The sequence below is a fragment of the Crocodylus siamensis genome, chromosome 13 (genome assembly GCF_052110815.1).
Source record: "Crocodylus siamensis isolate JL-2025a chromosome 13, ASM5211081v1, whole genome shotgun sequence".
In the NCBI taxonomy this organism is placed as follows: Eukaryota; Metazoa; Chordata; order Crocodylia; family Crocodylidae; genus Crocodylus; species Crocodylus siamensis.
The window spans coordinates 2,095,873-2,114,415 of NC_143407.1; the positions used below are offsets into that span (position 1 = coordinate 2,095,873).

The window sequence follows — 18,543 nt, forward strand, 5'->3', positions numbered from 1 at the left end:
GATGTGTTTTACCAAAGGTAAGACTGGCGATCCTGCAGCCTGAGCCCTGGCTCTGAGGAGGCCCTGTGGCCCAGAGTGCATGGCTCTGGGCACAGCCAGCCGGGTCTTTGCACCACGGGGCCTCACTGTGATGTAAGACCTGAGCGCTGTAAAATGTGCCTTGCTTCCAGGAGGCAGCTCGCTGCATTGTGGAGCACACAGAGGGGTGTTTGTGTCCATGTCCAGCGCTGCAAGCCATTTTACATGTGGCACCCATAGAAATTGTGAGTTAATCCTCCAGCTCATACTAATCCAACCGTGGAGTCCCAGAGCATTTTACACGCTGCAGGAACTGTTCAAACATTAACTCTGAACCCAACGTTGTGGAAAAAGGTACATGAGCATCAGCCTCATTTGGACTCTCAGGAGTTGAAATTATGGGGGTGCCAGGGCTGAGGACACACACTGCTGTCAGCTCATGGGTCCTGCAGCCCTGCCTCGCTACAAGTGACACAAACATTAGAAAAAAGCATGCAAGGCTTTTCTGGGATTTTGAATTAAGGCAATGAGCTGCAAGCACTAAGTGCTGATGGAAAGGTCTGGTAATGGAAACCTACAGCAAGAGTTTGCATTCAGAATTGTCCAGCACCGCTTAAACAGAGGGGAAATAGCTAGAAATGGTTCTGCACAACATTAGCTTCTCTTTGTGGGATCAAACAGGAATCCAAAGGAAGCAACTCAGGGCTCACTGTATGCTCTGTCGTCCTCTTCTACTCCACCTAGGCACAAAGGGCTTCGTCTCTGAGTAAGAGGAGACCCCAGGGTGGTAAAAATCAGGACTTTAACAGTTGTGTTCAAAACTGCTTGTACTTGTGACGAACTAAGGAGCACGTAGGATTAACTATCCACAACCCCAAGGTCAAGGGGCTGCTCCCATGCAGGAAGTCACACTCAGGTGCAGTTCAAACCAAAGTCAATGTCAAAGTCAGGGAGCAGCTGGGTCTGCAGATAAGGCAGGCGATAGGATGGAGTCTGCACAGAGACATTTATTGTAAGGGGGATTTGTGGAAAGAGCGGCGGCACTGCCAGAGCTTACCCTGGCGAAGTCCCAAAGAAATCCTCGAGCACCTCTCCTGACTCGAGGTCAGACCAAAGGCATGAGCCCCCTACAGCCTACTAATGTCTCCTTAATATCCAGCCTTTGAAGGGCAAATGCAAGGATGCAGACATCGTAAACAAATAGGGCATGATATCTTTGTGAGATATGCAAGACATGCCTGCTACCTGGTATACGCAATGTTTGATCAAACCAGTTTAGCAGGATACAGTCTATATAGACAGAGTAACTTGCTTCTCGAGCAAATCCCGGGACGTCATTCTCCCCTTGTACTCGGCCTTGGTGAGGCCGCAGCTGGAGTACCGCGTCCAGTTTTGGGCTCCACCATTCAAAAAGGATGTGGAGAAGCTTGAGAGAGTCCAGAGGAGAGCCACGCGCATGATCAGAGGTCAGGAAAGGAGACCTTACGATGACGGGCTGAGAGCCATGGGGCTCTTTAGCCTGGAAAAGCGCAGGCTCGGGGTGATCTGATGGCCACCTATAAGTTTATCGGGGTGACCACCAGGATCTGGGGGAACGTCTGTTCACCAGAGCGCCCCAAGGGATGACGAGGTCGAACGGTCACAAACTCCTGCAAGACCGCTTCAGGCTGGACATAAGGAAGATTTTCTTTCCTGTCCGAGCCCCCAAGGTCTGGAACAGTCTGCCAGCGGAGGTGGTTCAAGCACCTACATTGAACAACTTAAAGAGTAAATTGGATGCTTATCTTGCTGGGATCCTATGACGCCAGCTGACTTCCTGCCCTTTGGGCAGGGGGCTGGACTCGATGATCTCCCGAGGTCCCTTCCAGCCCTAATGTCTGTGTCTATGAAATCTATGAAATAATCCAAGGCACCCAGGGAGGGAGAAGAGGAGCTGTTCCGAAGAGAAGTCAATTCAGTTATACAACGTGAGAAAAATTAACCACACTTTTAAGAGAAGTTCTTCCATAAAGGTGGAAGCTGTTATGGCATACAGAGGTGCTGTATAACCACCACGGCACTCCTGTTTAGTGTTAAAGCGTGACTCAGATCACTGACCCCAGCTCTCACAAAAGTGCTTGTACACCACACAGATGCGGGCGTAGACTGGCAGATCAGGTGCAAGGCAGGGGCGAGATGCTAGCAGCGTCACAGTCAGCGAGGAACTCCATTCGATTCCAGCAGAGCCTAGACGGTTTCACACGTTGTGCTGAACGGGGGCCCAGCTGGGCCCCAGTTTTGGAGCTATAATTTCTGCCTTGTGGCACCCTGCTGCTCTCCCTTCCCTCTTCCACTCTGCAGGTGGAAGCTGGGTCCAAGGCAGTGCCGGCATCACTGCAGGGAGAGGGGCAGGCGTGCAGCAGGTGGGACCTGAACCAGCTGCAGCAGTCTCAAAGAGTACTGGCCTCACAGGCTGGGAGGAAGAGGAGACCTTGAGAAGTTCTAGGAACCTGAGAAGTCCCTAAAAACTGGTGCAGGCACTTCCAGCGCATAGGAGTGCTGGAGGCAGCCAGACCACTGACCCTTGCAAGGCATGAGCTCCTCTTGAATACAATGTAGTTTCTGTGCCTGGGCACCAGGACTTCCCTCACCTTTGCCTTCCCCGAAGGACGAGGACATCCACACAGCTCCGGCTGGAAGCGTGGCAACCAGCCACTACACCGGGCTAGCTTGAAAAAATGTGCCAGGAAAGTCTGTTTACTCCTGGAGAGCACAGGAGCAAAGAGGAAGAAGGCACAGCAGCATTTCGTTCGGAAGGTGACATCCGGTCGGTGACCCACAAGGCTGCCCAGGCCACACCGCTAAGCAGAGCGGCTGGGTGCAAAGGAAAGAGGGGAGGAAGCTGGATATCTGCTGTAGTACCCAGCCAGGACAGCAAAACAATCATGAGTGCAACATAACGTACTCCAATGTGAAATTACTCCAGATCCCAGCAGAAGAAACACCTCTGGGGCAAGCTCACACGGCTCTGAGGATCTGCGGGCACAGAACTAGTAACCCTGATGCCCCCAGGTTTGCCTGTGTGTAGATAAGCTCCTGGGGCACTTTGAATGTGTGCACTGTTTCAACGCTCTCCTTGGAAAGGTGACATAAAACAGGGGGGTTCTAGGGCAGACGTTCCTAATTCCTTCAACCTTGGCCTAGCTCTGCTCCCACTCGGATCCCAGGGGAGTAGATAGGTCAGTAGCCTGCTCTTTTGGTCAGCCCACCCAAGTCCTGCACTTAGGGGGACATTCTCTGTGCCTCGGTAAGGGAAGCACTTTAGTTTTATTGTATACGCCTTTCCCAGTAGCACCAAGATACAGGGGATCCCTGCTACTTCAGCAATCACTGCAATCCCTTCCCAGCGGATCGCAGCCTGTCCCCATCTCTTTCTGTCCCCGTTTACTGAACATACACATCATGCTTCTCCTAAAAATACAAGTGGAAATATTATTTAATCAAGCACAGCACATGTGTGGAGGGTTTTTTTCCCCCCCATTAATACAAGTAAACCCATCTGTTTTACACACCAAATAAATACCAAGCGGTGTACTAATACTGTAGCAGCAGGATGTGCTGGAAAGCAATAGGGCAGGAAAGCCCAGGACCTGTGCGGGGCTGAGGAAAGAAATCTCTGGTGCCAGAAGCCCCTCTCAGCTGAGAGCTGCTCATCCAGGGTCCCCGGAGCTGCTCCTGGAGCTGGAAGGGGGATCACAGCTAAGTGACAGCCACAGTCTGAGACTGCTGAACTACTGACAGCCATTTTCTTTTGCCCAGCAGGTAGCTGATCCCTGTTTACATGAGCCCATGAGGGGGACTGCCTGGCTGGGTTTGCTTTTATCAGCAGCAGAAAGGTGCATCTGGGTGCTAGCTGCATCCTTCAAAGGACATTCCCAGTGACACAGATAACTACAGAAACCAGCAGCAGCCTGGCATATTTAATCCTCTCTTGAGGACAGTGCTTTACACAAACACATGCAAGCTCTTTTCAGGGCCAGAGCTCCAGAAATCAAGCACTGAAATTCAAGTCGCCTGATTTTCCAAATGGGCACTTCCTTGGGAGAAGGAGGTCGTTTTCGTTCAAGCGCCTGAAATATAAGAACTCCTGTTTGCGTCACCTAACCTTGCCATAGGACATCTCGAACCGCACCTCTCCTGGCATTATCCTTTTAAAGCAGGTTTGGGTGCCGGCACCACAGCCGTCACGGGGATACCTGGAATTCCAGCCAAAATAGGAACTGCATCACCCGCTGCTCGACGGCTCCTCTCCGAAATAAACACTGCTGAGAAACATGCAATTAAGGCTAAATGGGAACAGCATTGCATATGTGGAATATGCGCATTTTCATTTGGAATTTAAAGCGCTGCCAAAGTCATTAAAGTTCACAGACAGAGCAGTCAAGATGGGGGCAATGCCATACAGACTGCAGTAGAAGGAAAAAAAATACTCAAGTCCATTTCCTTGATGAGTTATTACAGGAAAGGGGTGTATACATTCGTGGCATAGTTGAAAGCCCAGCACCTGCAGTGGGTTGCATAATTCAAGAACACAACGCTCCTACAAAATATGTCTTATATAAGGCATATTACTCATGCAACAGCATGGCAAGTAACTTGAATATTTGTGAGTAGCTCGCGTAAAAGAATAAATAAGTTAAACAGATGGGATGTAATGCGTCTCTGCTTTGATTTCTCTGTGAGAGTTTGAAGTTGTAACTCTTCGGCAGGAACCAGGCAAACTTCCTGGTTGTGACTGCTTTATGCCTGCTGCATGTCACAGATGTGACATCACGCCTGTAAATATAAACGAGGGAAAACAGGGGCGTGTTGAACTTTACAGGGCTTAGAAGCTACGGACTAATGGCCAAAGCGGAGTCCCTCCCTTGGAAAGCTGGGACCCTGGGACGATAGGGCAGCGAGACCAAGTCCAGAGGCACGTAGGGGGCTGAGAGCCCAGGTGTGGCCCGGGCAGGCAGCCTGGTTGGGAACACGCCCGGCACTGGGGACACAACTAAACCGCTCTATGAGCAACGCCTGCCAGGTCTTTCTGGGGTTCTGAACAAAGGCAATGAGCTACAAGCAGTAAGTACCAGTGGGATGCACAGGCCCCGGAAACGCTCCAGCCATGGATGGCATCTTATTGCATTCAGATTGGTCCAGCGCCACCTAAACGGAGAGGGGAAACGGTTGCAAAGAGATGTCTCCAAAGGGAACGGTTCGGCTGTGCTGCGGTGCAGCTGATTCACTTCATGGGGTCAAACACACTGCTTGGTGTGTGGGACAAGGGGGATGTCATCGCCCGGCTCTCCCCCATCTGTTCTGTGGGGCAGTGGGGAAAAGTGCTTCCACGCTCACCGAGTCCTATGGCTCCGGTAGCATTATCTCGGGAAACAGCCCATATCCTCGCTGGCACAGTTACCTGGGGACTAACTCCCTGTGTAGTCCCCCAGCCATCATCCACAGTCCCGCCCTGGTCTGCAAGGCCAAGCTGGGTCATCCTTGTCACACCAGGTGCCCTCAGGTCCCTCAGTCCACAGCGGATGACGAGGCTGCAGGGTGGTGTACAAGGAAGGCTGATGGTTCCCTTGGTGGCAAAAGTGGGGGAACCATTGCCTCAGGCAGGTAAGAACCCAAATCCCGTGGAAAATGGATGTTGGCACCTTAGTTATGGAGGTGATCTTGAAAATAAGACTCTTGGAGCCTTGCAGGTACAGCTGAGGACCAGGCCTTGCATCAAGTGTCCCCATCTATTATAAAGGCCCCCTGGATGTAGGCCCCCTCCTCAGGCACCACGGCTCTCCCCGCTTCGTCACCAAGCTCCTGATTCCAGCCTCTCATCCCGTTTCTGCTGTAATCGTGGGATCCCTGGCGTTGTTTTTCTGTCCCCCGCGCTATTTTATGTGAAACAGGTGATGTCCAAACCGGGCCCATCGCCCTTGGGGGCTGACAGGATTTTGAATGCCTGCGGCCGGCGACACGGAGGAGCGCGGTCTCCTTCGTCATCGCAGTCGGCCCCGTTGCAGTTGTTTTCTTTGCCCGCGTTTGTTCAAGGTAGGGAATGTGAGAGATGTGTCTTGTTTGCTGCTGGAGGCATGTTTGTTTAAAGGGGAGGGTAAAGGCCTGCTGCATCGCTGGCATTTGCTAATCCTGTTTCCATCCAGAGGAACGCAAGGCATTGAAGTGATGTGTGAAACCAGCTGAAAAAGCAACTGAGGGAAACAAGGCCTCAACCCTGCCTTGAACTTCATGTGGAGGGACGATTTGCTACCTCTTCCTCCTCCACCACAGCCACCATCTGAGGGGCTTTGCACCTGTGGTACAGCGGAAAGTACTGGGCCTCAGACAGCTAAATCTGGCACGAGAAAGACATCTGGAGAAAGAAAGGTCTCCTTAGGGAGACGGGTCCAGCAGTGAGAGCATCACTGGGCCCCTAGCTACATTTGGGGAACAGGTGAGAGGCGCGAGCTTACTTTTGCAGCGTGCCGGCTCCCTTCTCTCAAAGGCGCTAGGTGACGTACAGCAGCGTTTGGCTGAGGTCCCTATCTCATGATTAATAGGTTTATGGCCGACTGCTCAGAGCCAGATAGAAAGGACAAAAATAGCTCGGATAAATAAGCCAGGGCATCACGGAAAACAGGAACCCTCTTTGCACAGTTAAAAATAAAGCTAGTCCCTAAAGAGTTTATTTTGGACGCACAAGAGGAAAGAGGATAATTGTTTGGGGGGAAATCAAATCAGTTTACATTTGGTTCCTAGGGCACCGTCCTGAGGAGCACAGGTGACAAAGACAAGTCCCAAGCCATTTCTAGTCAGTTCAGTGTCTGGTTTTCACTGTGTCTGAGATATCGGGACCCTGTGTCGCTCAGTGTCACCGAATCAGCCATTTCACGGCCGTTCCTGCTCAGTCTGACAGGCACCGGCACAGCCCTGCGGTGGTGGGTTGCAGGCGCTTCAGGGCAGGAGACTCATACGTGTGTCCATCCGACTTCTCTCTTTGCAGGTCGAGACGGCTCCTGCCAGAGCCTGCATGGGATCGCGGGGAAGCAAAACTCCGAGGCCCTGGGGGAGCCCGGCATGGCGAAGGAGCATTTCTCACCAGCAGCGTGCTGTAAGGACCAGCCATTAGCCTCACTCTGTTCCTGGCGGTGTTCACCCCGGGGGCTACAAGCCAGAATTGGTCGAGTTGGTCTTCTATAAAACGAGTAACTCAGATTCATACAGCCTGTTTTACACAGCGCACAGGCCAATCTGTGGGTATTGCCAGGACACTGGCCGCGCCAGGAAGGCGATGGATGCTGAGACCATGAACATGGTGAAATGGAGATCCGCCACTGGGAAAAGATCCATGTTTGGCTGCAGTAAACCCAAAGCAGTGATGCAATGCCTGAGCATCTTGTTTATGCAAGACAGTCTAGCCTAGAGCAGCAGCTCTCAACCTTTTTTGGGTCAGGACCCATTTATAAACATCCATGGACAGTCCCCACGCAGTGCCCCTCGCTCCTGGCCCTCCACCCCCGGCCTCAGCCCCTCAGCATGTGGGACATGGAGGGGCCACAAGCAGCCCCTCACGGGCTAGGACTCTGCCGGCTGCAAAGGAAAAGCCACGGTTATCCACATTTTTCTCCTTTAAAGGAGAACCCATTTTTAAAGTTTGTTCATGGCCCTTTCATATATGCTTGCAACCCACTTTTGGGTCACGGGCACAGCTCTCAGATCCCCCAGGACCCCCAGGAGAGCTGCTGCAGGAGCTGCATCTCTTGGAGCTGTATAGCACGTGGCTGTGCCAAGCTTTGCACAGCTTCTTCCACAACAGCTCCTGCTGGTAGGTTTGCCACCAGCTGGTGATTTCAGTGAAACATCTTGTGGTTACAGCCGGTGTCTATCATAGTGTGGCAGTGGCATGGCGGTCAAAGGAGGGGTTGTTAGGCTGAGTCATGCTGTTCACCAAGAAATGCATTCAGTCTCGCAGAACTGCATTGCCTGAAGTGTCATACTATGTTTCATATAAGGAAACACATTTGTCATATCCTTGGGGATTTGGGAATGCCTTCAGTCAAGGCATTTGAGACTCGAAGCGCAATAAACTCCCATAGCCATGCCCCAAGGAGCAGTGGGCTCAGCATAAAACCTGGGATAGGTTTTCCTAGGAGCTGGTTTCTGTAGCTGTTCCACCGTCCTGGTCAGAGCCTGGAAAGCAGAGTGTCCTTTCATGTACTAGCTCTGCAGAGGTGGGTGAGATGTACACAGCACGTCAGGAGGCAGCTTTTGTGCATGCCTTACAAATGGAGTTGGGTACTAAAAACAGAGCATCTGCAGTGAGACCTGGAGTGCAGGATGAAAACCTCTCACACTGCACAGGGCAAACAGGGTAATTTTCTAATACTTTGAAGATTCAGCTGCATTGGCCAAAGGCACAGCTATGCCAGTTATTCTGTGCCTTCTGCAGCAGTGCAAGAAAAGGGGATTCCCTCCTGCTCCAAACAGAGCATACCTCATCGGCGCATGGTCCAAAAGTTCTCCCATTTTTGTAGTTTGACTCGGTTATTAACAGAAACAAGAGTTATGCAGCTTGGCTCTTCCTAGCTTTACCTGGAGGGGCCCTGGTGTCCCAGACCCTCCTTTCCTGTGGCTAAAGGGTCATCATGCACTCCGTGCCGTGGTAAAATGAACAAACCACACCTGCTATTACAAGACAGGAGAAATGGGCAAACTGTGGGGTTCGGACTTGTGCTAACAGAGCAGGGCGATGAACAAGTGCTGCCAACCTTTTAGATGGACCGTTCATCCAAGGATTTTGAAGCACTTTTTGTGCCCCAATTGATTTAAACGCCTGTGAGGTTAGGGAGCGTCGCAGTCTGGCTTTGTGCTGGAGGGGAGCTGAGGCCCAAAGGAGCGTTATTCTCTGCTTTGCTACTGGATTGCCTTTCCATCACTGCATTTTGCTGTTCAGAAAGCTCAGAAAATGCTTCTACTCAGCTGGGAGGGAATGAGTGTCCAGGTTAATGCCTCAGTGTTTGCAGGGTTCACTACCCCTCTCAGACAAGGGCAGGTCTGAGAACCAATGCACATTTACCATTGGGCTCGCACAGATGCCTTACCAGCATCTGAGATGGGTTCCTGGGCTGGAGGTTCCTGTTTCCCCTGTCAGGATCCTGCACGGATCTGAATTTAGTGCATAAACCAAAGATAAAGAAGCCACCACCTTGATAAGCACCTTGAGAAGCAGGGAGTCTGTATGTGCCAAATGCATCCAAATGCTGGATTAGCGTGTCCTGTTTAATCCCGAGGTCTATTTTCATGTCAAACGCACCCTCGTGTAATTCCACCTGTTTATTTTAGCAGATAGCCCTGATTCGCATGAGGGGGAAAGCCGCCCTAACTCTGTCCTGTGTAGAGAACAGGCTGACTGCGTTCAGGATCTCGAGCACAGCCCCCTTTTATGCCCTCACCTGCTGCAGGCCCAAAGCAGCGCTGCTTTATTCAAACTGGGCCAGAGGACTCAGCTCTTCACATTTCCTTCAGATCTATTTATTTTCAGTCCTCCTGCGATTGCTGCATCTCAGACCTGACAACACCGTCAGACCTTGTCTTTATTCACATGAGGGCCTTTTGCCAATGCTGTAGAGCAGATGAGAACTGGGGATAGATGCTGATGTGCATTGTTATAGCACCATTGAAGAAGTCGACAGTGCTGACAGATTTCACCAGCAGCTGATACGCTCTCGAGGCATCCTGCCTGTTCTCAGGGCTAGCTGGGATTGGAAGCAATTCTCGTTTCCTGATCTTGTCCCAGCACATCCAAATCCGAATCGTTTCTTCCTCTCCCCGACTTTTCAGGTGGAAATTCTCCTTCGGGCATAGTGGGCTTCTAGGGAAGATATAACAAGGCAGTAATAGCCAAGGGGCTTCTGAGTCTGCTACTAGCTACTCTCTCGGTTCGATTTTAGTGCAAAGGTTGTCACTCAAATGGTCTGGCACCACGTCAGAACTGAAGTGGATTAAGCGATTACACCAACTTGGAGCAAATCCTTTGAGCATAATCTCCTGCTGGGGCTGTAATCTGAAAGACTCTTCTACATTTTACTTCTTTTCTATTTTAACCCTGAACTCCTGATGCCCCTGCTGGGTTTCCACTGCTGGCCCATCCCTTATTGGCCCAAGAAGGATTTGCTGGGTACTTAAGTACCAGGCTTGAAGAGGGTTGTGCAATTTAAAATTGTCCCCAGGGAAGTGCCTGACGGCGCTCTGTGACCCATGACACTGAACTGGAAAGATCTGTGGGCTTAGGTGGTTTGGTTCCCTTTTTGCATTATAAATCTCACAGTATTGGCTCTTCTCAACATTGAAAGACAGAAACAGAATTTTTGGAGGGAAAAAAGGAAAATTAGAGACGGCTGCTACTTTTCCGGAGAAGCGCAACCGTCTCTGTTTGTGGAAATGGGGAACATGGATGGAAAATCAGTAGAAGAACTGAGTGCCACCGAGTGCCACCAGTGGTATAAGAAGTTCATGACGGAGTGTCCCTCAGGCCAGCTTACTCTGCATGAGTTCAAGCAGTTTTTTGGCTTGAAAAACCTGAGCCCAGCATCCAATGAGTACATGGAACAAATGTTTGAGACTTTTGACTTCAATAAGGTAGGTATTACCATTCCTATTGTGTGTGTGCACACACATGTGATGTACTATGGTCTGATTCGCCATTGTCTTGCATGTTCCATAGTGATTTTGTGCTAATATGAAATGCAAATTTGTCCCTTGCCGAAAGTGGTGATAGCTTTTTATACCTGGCTCTACACTCATTGCGTGTAGGATTTCATAGATTTCATAGACATCAGGGCTGGAAGGGACCTCAGGAGATCATCGAGTCCAGCCCCCTGCCCAAAGGATGACGACACTGTACAATTTGAGAGATGCTGGAGAATCAAGATCACATATTCGAAGTGTGTGTCAGTCTGTTCAATGAATATCACTTGTGGGTGTGTTATATAAATGCAAGTAACGGGGGAAAAAAGGAAGCTCGGCAGAAAAGCTATATTCACTTTTCTTTTAATTATTTTTAATTGAAAGACTCTCTCTTTTCTACGTCTTTTGTCTGGTGTTCTGACAATCCTTTATAATAAAATAACTTTAATCCCAAGCTGCCTATCGTTAAGGTAGAAAATAGAACTGGAGTAATACTGCAGTTTCCACTCAACTGAGTAACAATAATTATAAATCCACTCGATTAAGTTTCTGTTTTCACGTTATGCATTATTGGCCTTTTTTATGCTGGGCTTCCCTTTTTCTAGCTTTCTCTTATATCCAGCTGCTCGTTTAAACAAAGTATATTCCTTCTTGTCACAAGCTACCATTAATAGCAAAAGCACAAAGTAAGCAGGAATCACTATGGTGGGCTGTTCTGCTTTTCTGGGTGGACATGGTTTTGCTCCCACAGCAGTCAGTAGGCAAATTCCCACTGGACTGGGCCAGACAAGAAGCTGAACTTTAAGGCTATTCTTTACATGATGTTTTATGGGCCTGCTCCAGACCTCATTCACATCAGTGGAAAGCTTTCGTTGACTTGTCTAGGCTTTCAGTTAGCTCCTGCTTGAGATTATTTATTATATCCAGAGTCCTCCCCTGGGTTGCCATCTTCCAGTCACAAGTGCCTGCCTTCCAGTAATGGCTGAACGGCCCCAAGACCAACAGCTCCCCTCCCAAGCCATCACAGCACGGCCAGCCTCATGCTGACGTATATTCACTGCTTCAGTGGAGTTACACCTGTGATACCTTGGAGTCCGGCAGCGGTGAATTAGGCCCCCAGCTCTGTAAGGAGCTTTCCAGGGTGGGAGGCCCCGCACAAACGTCAGGACTTATGAGTGAACCATAAGAGCTGGGAGAAATCCAGCTGTCCGTCACGCTTCTGTAAATTTGGAGATTGCGTCAATGGGGCAACTCAGGATTTACCTACTAAAGGGTTTCATATAGATGCTGCTGCAAAGGAGATTAGCAGTAGTGGAGTTCCTGGTGGGCTCCTCAAGGCTTTTCTGCCCTTTTGGGATGGAGGCAGCTTTGCCTGGGGTACATTTGTAATTTAACAGAGCAAGCGGGGAGAGAAAAAGACTTGGTTCTTTCAGTAGTGGAGTGGGCCCCATACCTGAGCTTTCACCGTATCCCACTAACTTCTGTCTAAAATTCAAGCCAGTGTATAAGAATCCCGGGGGCACGACCCACTGCCTCAAACCCTCCACTTAAGACTTCACAGGCCTTGCAAGGGATCTGATCTGCACATGGTTTGGTCAATACTACTTCTTCCAAGTCCTCTTCTCTCCTTGGGGTTAGCTCACAAATCCCATTCACCAAGAAAGAAATTACCAGACATAGCCCTTGCAGCAGCCACTGTGAGATGTCCCCTCCCGCCTGACTTGGTCCCGCTCTTGTGCTTTTTAGGATGGCTACATCGACTTCATGGAGTACGTGGCCGCTCTGAGCCTGGTTCTGAAGGGCAAAGTGGAACAGAAGCTGAGGTGGTATTTCAAACTGTATGATGTGGATGGGAATGGCTGCATTGACAGGGGAGAATTATTAAATATCATCAAGGTGAGTGATATCGGCACCCCCTTGGATACCCACAAGTGCGCACAGACAGGGCCCAGGCCATATATGTGGAGGAAAACACTCCTAGCCAGGGCAGGAAGCTCTCTCAGCAAGCAGAGAGCTTTGCTCAAACCTGCCGTTAGCTTCAGCAATGCCAGCGTGAGGCCTGTGAGCCCACATTAACCAGCTGCCAGAACTTGGTTAAAGACTGGGAGCAGAGAAAGGCTCTTGAATGTGCCCTTTTAGTCACTTAATCTCTCAATGGATTTTAAATTTTGTTCAGCTCTGTTTTTTAATGTGCCTGACATCCTTCTCGGAGCCTACCCCATGGTACGAGAATGTGATGGCTGTGCTAAACACCTTTGCTACCCCCAAGCCATAAACCCCCATGATGTGCTCAGTCAATATTCTCCACGTTCTTGTTCTCCTCCAGGCTATTCGAGCCATTAACCGATGTAACGAATCCATGTCAGCCGAGGAATTCACAGACATGGTGTTCGACAAAATTGATATCAACGGAGATGGTGAGAAACTTTGTGTGCTGGTCTTGCCCCATGATGCTAACTCTCCCCTTCTCCCTTTCACATCTCTGGAAAATGCTGGAGCACCTAGAAGCAGGGATGTAAAACAAGGCAGCTGAGAGCATCTTAAAGGCCAGATCTTCAGCTGATGTGGATGGTTATTTTCTAAAGAGGTAGGAGAAATCTGTCCTTTAGTGCTTTTAAGCAAGCTAAGAAGTGGATACCATCTACCTTGTCCATTGCTGTCTTCCTCATTCGTCCTTGTTTCTTTGTGGCTTACTCTTACTGGCCTGTGTGCTGTACTGTAACAATGCCAACCCCTTAACCAGGCTCCAGATTTTGCTGTCTGGATCTGGCTTTATGCACACAAAAATGAGCATGGCTATAACATCAGCATCTCAAGCTCTTGTTACTGCATTGGCACTCGAATGTGCATATTCCTAGGGGACCAAAATCCTCCAGTGGGATTAGCTAGGAGGATTGGAGTAAGAAAGAGAAAAAATATTGGCGAATGCCATGGTAAACTTACCAATGGGTAATGTATTCAGCCATGAGATAGAGGCCGACCTTTACCAAGAGGATTTAAAAACAAGTTGGGGTATGTTTGAGCATGCCCCTTATCCCAGGTCTTTTCCATCCCTCCGCTGATAAGTTCCATCAATTTCCAGATTGTATTCAAGCTCTATCCCTGTTTTATAACCCCCCAAGTGGCCTGGGACCTTTCTAGTTGAGAAACTGCCCCTCTTCTCATGACCTATTGCCACACTTGCAGCCTATTATGTGCCTATTGAGGAGAGGGATTGAATTTGAGGAGATGGGGGGAGTCCCTTGTTCTGCAAGTAGCTCCTTTGTGCTTCTGGAAGTCAGCCCACGAGGGGCCCAGAGTCTCGGACAGGCCCCTTTTGCGCAGACACGACTCCCCAGAGCTCATGGAAATCTGTGGCCAAGAGCTCCAGCGTGTGACAGAGCCCCCTTGCTCTGTGTCCCTGTAGGCGAGCTCTCTCTGGAGGAGTTCATGGAGGGCGTGCAGAAGGATGAGCTGCTGCTCAACATCCTTACCCGCAGCCTGGACCTGACACACATCGTCCGGATGATCCAGAACGACGGGAAGAACCCGAACAGCCCGGAGGCAGAGGAGGCTGCTGAATAGACTTTTTAAAATGGATTTTTTTCCTTACCTTTCATTAAAAACCCTTGGGGTGGGGAAATGGGTGAGCTGTCCCCACGCTAGCATGATAAGAGCATCACCCTAGCAGGGTAATCACAAGCTCGTCTAAAAGGTCATACCTGCCAGGTCCCCAGTGAATTGTGAGGCCAATGTGGACCAGCCATGAGGAGACCCTCTGGGCTTGGTGAGTGCTGCCAGGGAGCAGAGGTGATGATGATGACGGTGATGAAGTGAGAGTGTTGCCAGAGTCATGTGGTGAAAGCACAAGGGCCAGAAAGCCAGCAGCAGGTAGAAGGGTCAATGTGAATAAGATCTTGGGCACTGGAAGGAGGGCCATAAGGGCAGTTATAGATGATACGGTCAACCGTCTGAGCTTGAGTACCACAGCTTCGCTTCAGCCAGTGTTGGAGAGATCTCCAGAGTGCATGCTTGCTTTAAACCGTCCAGCGCCCATTCTGAGATGGTTAGGAGCAGTCCAGGCCCTGCGGGACAGCTGCCAACCCGAGGGTTGGATATTGGGGATGACGTTCTTTATCTGCAGTTCTTGCGTACCATGTTTCCTGCTTGACGGATGGCGAGTCCATGCTGTAGGTGACATGCCATCTGCAGATTCAGTGAGCTCATAGGCCTGAGTGGAGAACGGGCTCCAAGACTTGAGGCGGTTGTCGGTTTTCTGGCCTGCAGGTACTAGGCTGGAGTGCAAAGAACGGCCTGGATCTGGGGCTATGATGCTTACGTAGCAGCTTGTCTCTGGATGTTGGGGAGAGGACTGGTAAGCAGTCAGCTGGGGTTGGCATGGGGCATCCGGTAATGGTCTTTGTGACGTTATTAAGGTTGGAATCGACTAACCTAGTGCGCACAGCAGAAGTAACTACTTCCCTTCTCTGCCAAAGGAGGTTATGGGACATGGAGGAGCGGCTGAGGTGGCTCACGACCATACAGCCAAGCAGTACCAAGACCCAGCTCCAAGCGGGATTTCCAAACGGTGCCACAATCACCCCTAGTCAGCTGGGTGCCTCTGTGCGTTGCTGTTGCTGCTGCCTAGGGAGAGTAGGGATGATCGCCGCATGCTTCAGAGGAAGCACTGCTGAGAAGGGTCTTCCTGGCGCTGCTGGGGAGCACAAGCCCCTTCTGATTAGGGTAGTGATGGGAAAGTCCTGTGCAGCTTCTGGGTGTCACACCGCAGGCCACTGCAATTCAGACTGTACTGCAAAGTGCACAGCTGTGCAAGGTGTGCACACTTACAGCATAGGGTGGGATGATCTAGTTAGGGCTGGTCCTGCTTGGAGCAGGGGTTTGGACTAGATGTGACCTCCTGAGGTCCCTTCCAACACTCATCTTCTGTGATTTCAGCCAGAGGGGAATCAACAGTGAAAGGATGGGGGTTCTGGGCAGGGACCAAACGAACCTCCAATCTAATCTCCTTTTCTCTGCCCCATGGCAACTCCCAGAAAGGAGCAGGCCCCTCAAAGGCAGGACCACAGCACCTGGGACTGCGATCTGCATCTTCTCCTCCCGCATGCGTTTCAGGGCAGCCCTGAGGTTTGCTCTGTCCGCAGATGAAATCAGTGATAGTGGTCAGTCATGCTTTTGCTTATTAGTCCTAATGCATTAGGACTGTATTTAAAACTAAAAGTTGATGCAAGGTAAAAATAATTATCATTGTCTCAGAAAAGAGAGAGAGAGTGTTGACTGAAGCAACATTTTGTCTTTCTTTAAAAACATGAAGAATGTAATTGTGCCTTTTTCCCGATGTTGGAACTAGTTATATCTCTGTGTGGCCCTGGTTCTCCGAGACAAATCTGCAAGGCAGCAGTGACAATGACTTGACAGGTAACAGCTTCACAGATGTCTGTAGGAATACCCCTGTGCTGCAATCAGGCATGTGTACACAAAGAGCTTCCCTGAATTGCATACAGAGGAATTTTTGTGGAATTCTTATCTATTGATGCCTGTTGCCCAAATTTTTGGTCTCAGTTACACTGATGTGAATCCAGAATAACTCTCATAAATGGCCCACCTGATTAAGAACAACAACAACCGCTGTTAGAAACACCATTGTAGGAGGAAAGGATTTTTTCTTTCTGTAAGTTGTGGACTGTGTTAATATTTCTTTCTGGCATCTCCAGGGAGATGCATTTGGGTCGGCCTGGGCACAACATAAAACTTGGAAAATATACAGCTGCAGAAGAGAAGGAAAAACTTCTGTGGAAGAAACTGAGGACTGTATGTGGCCTATATTTCCCAGGTGCTGAATATGTATCTTTGACCAACTGGTTGGCCAAGCCTTTTATTTTTTCTTATAACTGCCTAGGCTGAGTATAGGAATCTGCAAGTACATTAGGTTGCCCCTTTGACTGCCAGAACCTGAGATTTCCTTCCCTTGTGTAATGCTGGTGCCTGAGATTTGGGGATAAGTAGACCCCAAGGGAGCTGTGGGTCCTCAGTTCCTCCAACAACCAGACCGTGCTCGTTCCGTGTCTTTGCCAGCTCAAAATGTAGAAGGCTGGATAATGCAACCGAGTTGTATCTTTAACCCCAGGCTTCTCCCCTCCTGTCCCTAAGAAGAGTCAGGAGTGTTCATTCTTGCTGATGCCGGTTTTTAGTATTTTATTTGCTTAGGATTAGCTGTCTGCCCCCTGGGAATGGAACAAAACTGCCTGTCTCACCTTCCACACGGAGCACAGGCTGCTCATTACTGCTTGAGGTTCAGGTACCAAGCTCCCAGCCCAGTGGGTGTGGAGGGTGATCCTGGTTTCCTGCTTTTCATTTCTTTTCCCAGCCTAGGCTACCTATTCCCATAGAGAGTGCATTGCTGAAGGGCAGTCAGTTTAAATCACTAACACGGGCTATGAAGTACCACATTCATATTACCACAGTCCCTGTAGCAAGAACTTGTTTTCAATGCAGTGGTAATGAAACACTGAGGTGCAAGTCAAAGGACCAAGTGCAATGCCCGGGCCACAAACATCCGAACATGGTCCTTGAGTCCCAAGTCCAGCCCCTGAGGGAGAGCAGCAGGGTAAGTCAGTGCTAATTAACCAATACAATGGGTACTTTCCTGGCCCTGCCAGAACAGGTGTATCATCTCGGCTGCACCCAGTACTCACCAGACGCACAAGAAAGGCTGCATAATTAATGGTTAATCAGCACGCCCAACCTAAGCAACTGAATGACAGTGGTGACTGATTAGTAGCTGCCCATCCCCACCTGTTACGTGCTTTTGGGGTGGAAGGTTTCTTCTCTGAACAGAGCAACAGATGCTCAATGGATTAGGTGGGCCACAGAGCTTACTACCTAGCATGAGAGGTTTACAGCGTATAAGCAGTTTTCTAATGTTGTGTCTGCTCCACGTGATTGCCTTGGACCAAGCTAAGGGGGTAAGTTCATGCTTTGGAGCCTGCAATGTATGTGAAGAGCCAATAAAAAAGGGGATGTTTTGCAGCATTTGCTTCCTTTGGGCCTTTTTTGTCATTAGAGAAGAAAAAAAAAAGTGATCCTCTCTACTTCCAGCAGGGCAGCCTGAGCCCAGCTCGCTGCTGTGCAGAGGTACCCCATTCAGCTTGCTAGGGCTGAGCCATTGTGGAAGAGGGCAGAAGAGGCAGACAGGCCTGGTGCCTTGAGAAATAGCCCGGGGTAGATGCTGCCGCTGACTCCCCTGTTTTTTCAAGGCTCGCTGAGTGCAGCTATGCTCCTCAGCATGTAGCAGGACTCTGCTGGCTTTAGCTTCCAGTGAGTAAAGCCGTGCCCTGCATCTGTTCTCATAGTACCCTTCTCCATCTGCAGCCTGAGCTGGTAACCATCTTCCTCTCAGCCTCTGACTAGCTTACAACCCTGACCCTTTCTTCCCAGCTGGCAAACTCCCTAAAACCCCTACCCCAAAGACCATCTTCCCCCACTACCTCTGGGCCAAGTAGCTCATTTATATACCCCCTGGGGAGTGGCCTCATCATGCCCCTAGCCTGGGAGAATTGCAAAGGTGCTGAGCCCAGGATTTCATTAAAGGACCAGCTCACTGGAAGCTGACTTTTGCCTTAGTGTGAGGACCTGGCAGATCTCTGCCTTCAGTAGGTGATGGTGCTAGCCGTGCTCTTTGGGATCGGGCTGTTTTCCCACACCTCCTGTTTGAGCTGTGCTCTGGGCTTGTGTCAGTGGCTGCCCCAGTCAGCCCAGCTGCAAGCAGCACCCAGTCAAAGGCGGTGGGTATGGTCCTGGTGCTCCTCCGCTATCCTAACTCTC

General features: G+C 50.0%; 1 protein-coding gene and 1 long non-coding RNA gene across 2 annotated transcripts; both read left to right on the plus strand.

The window, feature by feature from the left end:
* Positions 1–5,580: 5,580 nt before the first annotated feature.
* On the plus strand, positions 5,581–7,295 carry LOC149853654 (uncharacterized). Its single transcript, XR_016438999.1, has 3 exons — positions 5,581–6,090; positions 6,201–6,490; positions 7,040–7,295. It is a non-coding gene; the product is annotated as an uncharacterized LOC149853654 (long non-coding RNA).
* A 1,216-nt stretch (positions 7,296–8,511) lies between these two features.
* GUCA1A (guanylate cyclase activator 1A) lies at positions 8,512–17,729 on the plus strand. The gene is made up of 4 exons (XM_090026201.1): positions 8,512–10,674; positions 12,469–12,618; positions 13,049–13,139; positions 14,129–17,729. The coding sequence occupies exons 1-4, from the start codon at positions 10,477–10,479 to the stop codon at positions 14,284–14,286; spliced, it is 597 nt and encodes a 198-aa protein (XP_089882327.1). The 5' UTR covers positions 8,512–10,476; the 3' UTR covers positions 14,287–17,729.
* Positions 17,730–18,543: the final 814 nt, after the last annotated feature.